At 44.1% G+C, this 3,016-nt stretch overlaps 1 protein-coding gene across 2 annotated transcripts in view; it reads right to left on the reverse strand.

The window, feature by feature from the left end:
• Nucleotides 1-3,016, reverse strand: part of LOC107098654 (homeodomain-interacting protein kinase 1-like) — a 24,893-nt gene that overhangs the window by 9,030 nt on the left and 12,847 nt on the right. For both annotated transcript variants that reach the window (XM_015396428.1, XM_015396427.1), the window contains exons 8-12: nt 2,577-2,727; nt 1,993-2,197; nt 1,796-1,914; nt 1,558-1,709; nt 1,315-1,467 (exon numbers count right to left, since the gene is read on the reverse strand). In XM_015396428.1, coding sequence (XP_015251914.1) covers nt 1,315-1,467; nt 1,558-1,709; nt 1,796-1,914; nt 1,993-2,197; nt 2,577-2,727 — 780 coding nt within the window. The remainder of the gene's footprint in view (nt 1-1,314; nt 1,468-1,557; nt 1,710-1,795; nt 1,915-1,992; nt 2,198-2,576; nt 2,728-3,016) is intronic.

Raw genomic sequence — 3,016 nt, forward strand, 5'->3', positions numbered from 1 at the left:
CCACGTGAGCGCCTCGGGAAGAGGTTCAGCTCACCTGGCACTTTTAAACAGCCTCTGTATTCAGTGAAGAGGTGGGAGTTTGTAGCAGCTTTGCTAGAGAGTTGCTAGAGTTTGGATAATAGATTGGTTGTTTTTCCAACTAATCTAGTTAGTTAAAACTATTTTGGTTAGATCCAACAATGTAATGATCAAAATCTGAGCAGACTACTGGTAACAGTTGTAACATTAGTGTGATGTAGTTTGTTGTAAAGTGGGTCTGATGCGCATTAAGAGGAGCTACCCTATCATTTCTTTTCCTGTAACAATGGCAGCCATACTTGATGTAATCAGTGGGTTAAAAACTAAACTTTAATATGTTTTTAAGGAGAAGTCCACCTGAAAACTTAAGTCCGTTCATCACCATCCTGCTTTCAAATATTATTTCGCTGTCAGAGCTGCTCAGACCCCCACATACCGGCGGTGCGCTGTCAGCGAATCCCATAAAACAGCAGCCTCTGGCCTGGTCGCCTCTTTGCCGCGGCGGCTGGAAGGTTGTTTTCATGTGCGTAATCGAAACTGCAGGCACCAGGATAATAACAGCGAACATGTTTTGCTGGCAGATTTCGTCATTTTAAGTTAATCTAGGCGTTAATAAACTGTTTCAGAGGAGTGATCATAGTGATGTGTATCATCAGCAATGTGTCTGTCTCCCAGATCAGCTTCTCTGATTGGTTGATGTGGCGCGTCGAGCTAACTCCATTAGCTGCTGTGTTTGTAGCTCGTCAGATGCTCAGAAGCTCATGACACGCTGCATGACTCTTTGCTGCACCTTGATGCGCGTCAACCGTCGACTTTGCCTGGAAACTAGCTGCTCCTGCTGCGTTTGCTGCTTTAGGTCTGAACGTAGCATCAGACTTTTGAAAGTTGCGATAAAACACAACAAGTATTTCGGCTAATTTGAGTAATTTGTATCGGTTTGCCCCTGTACAAATATAGATTTGTTGTTTATATAGATTGGGTAAAAATACTGCCAAAAGATTGGTTGAAAATATAACTTGCAACCCGATTATAACCAAAAACTGTGGAAAAACTATTATGTTTGAATAAAAAAGACTATTTATTTATACTATTCCGATGCGATGTGATGTTATTTTATGTAATATTTTACTGTAAGAACATGAACTTACAATAAAAAAGAAGAAAAAAGAAAACAAAAAGGAAGAAAAAAAAAAAGAAAAAAAAGAACCTGAACTTCTTGATAATCTAAATATTTCAGCATGCATGTATGTAATTTAGATAATTTAACGCAGCCATGTGACTGAGCTGGACTGTTACCTGGCTCTGCCGTCGCCATGTCGACCCTTCCATCTCTTGCCTTGTTGGGATCTTGCATGAGCGCCCCCTGAGCTGTGGTTCTGCACGCCGGAATGGCGGCTGGCACCGGAGTCCTGCTGGCTGCCTCCTTCATACTGGTTGCCATGACGACCCCTAATTTTTCAGGAGGAAAAGCATGCATCACTTCATTTTATCCTTTTTTTTTTTGGATCCGTCGCATTGAACTATGAAGCAGTGACCCACCTCCATCCAGCGGCCTGTTGGCCATCAGACAGCGGAGCTCCGACAGGCGAATCGGGGACCACGGCCTGACCCGGGTTGTGGATGGACATGCCGGGCATCTGCTGCCAGGTGGAAGGGATGAGGATCTGCTGTGTCCCCGCTGGCCAGCCCTGCTACTCATTTATACATAAAAAAGGGGAGTTAGATGCAGACGTTCAGTTTGTTTACTGCAGCGGTTCTGAGGAAGAGATGGCTGTACCTGAGTCAGCATGCTGGGCTGGATGTGAAGAGACTGGGAGGACTGGTTTTGAGCCACTAAGGGTACAGAATTATCCATTCTCACGGGGTAACCGGAAGGCTTACTGGTAGTTTGGAGCCCTATGTGGAGATTAAATGCAGTTCATTTAGCAGGCTGTCAGTTCATTCAGCTCATGATCAGACGGGTTAGTCCCTCACCCTGGATGGTGGGAGGGCAGACGATGAGCGTCTGCTGAAACGGTTCCGTCTGCGCACACAGCTGAGTCGGTCTGGTCTGCAGCGGGACGCTCTGCTGAGTCAGGCCTGGGATGTTGATGGTGGCCTGCTGATAGAGACCCGGCTGATAGTTGAGCAGTGGGACATTGCTGCTGAGCGACAGCGACTGGCCTCCTGTTGACGCCATCTGAGAGCCACAACAGACGAAATTAAATGTTTATTTATTTCCACCAGACAAACTTTAACATACTAAAAGATCAGTTTAGATTAAAGCAAATAAATGTGTCATTGCGGTCTAGTCAAAGCCCAGAACCAAAGTGCTTTTCAGTTTCCGCACTAATAAATTATTTTCTATTTTATTTATTTTAAACTATGAATCATTTTATCACACTTTTGGTCGGTTTATTAACAAGCATTGAAGTCTATGTGATGCTGCTAGTGAAGTCAGTAGGTTCACAGTTTAAACGCTCTCTGGCTTTACTTATAACAAGAAGAAGAGGATATTACTGATTAAAACATGAGCAGAGTAAAAGTTTCCAGAGGCAGGTCAGAGAATATCTTCCCACCTGATTGTGTTGGTTCAGCTGGCTGCTGAACGTGACGGTGAGGTTGGCGGCTGCGCTCGGGGTGCTGCTGCTCGCAAACATGTTCTTCCCGTTCTCAAATGCGCTGCATCTACGTTTGCATATGTCCATGTTTTGGAAGCAAGACTTCACGCTGGTGGATAAAATAAAAACAGAAGAAAGAGAATGTTGTAGTCATGACTGTTGCCAACTTGCCGAATTTGTCGCTCTATCTAGCTATTTTTCAGACCCCTCTAACGAAGAAAGTAGAGATGCACGATATAATCGGCCCCCTATCGGTATCGGCCTTAAAACTGAATATCGGACATCGGCCACCCCACCGATATTTAACCCGATATTTGATCAGCTTCTGAGTTTCTAAAGTCTGAAAAAAAAAAAAAAGATACTACTACTTCTTGTTCCTCAAAAACTTCTAAAGACGA

The sequence above is a fragment of the Cyprinodon variegatus genome, unplaced genomic scaffold (genome assembly GCF_000732505.1).
Source record: "Cyprinodon variegatus isolate N-32 unplaced genomic scaffold, C_variegatus-1.0 Scaffold797, whole genome shotgun sequence".
Classification (NCBI taxonomy): domain Eukaryota; kingdom Metazoa; phylum Chordata; class Actinopteri; order Cyprinodontiformes; family Cyprinodontidae; genus Cyprinodon; species Cyprinodon variegatus.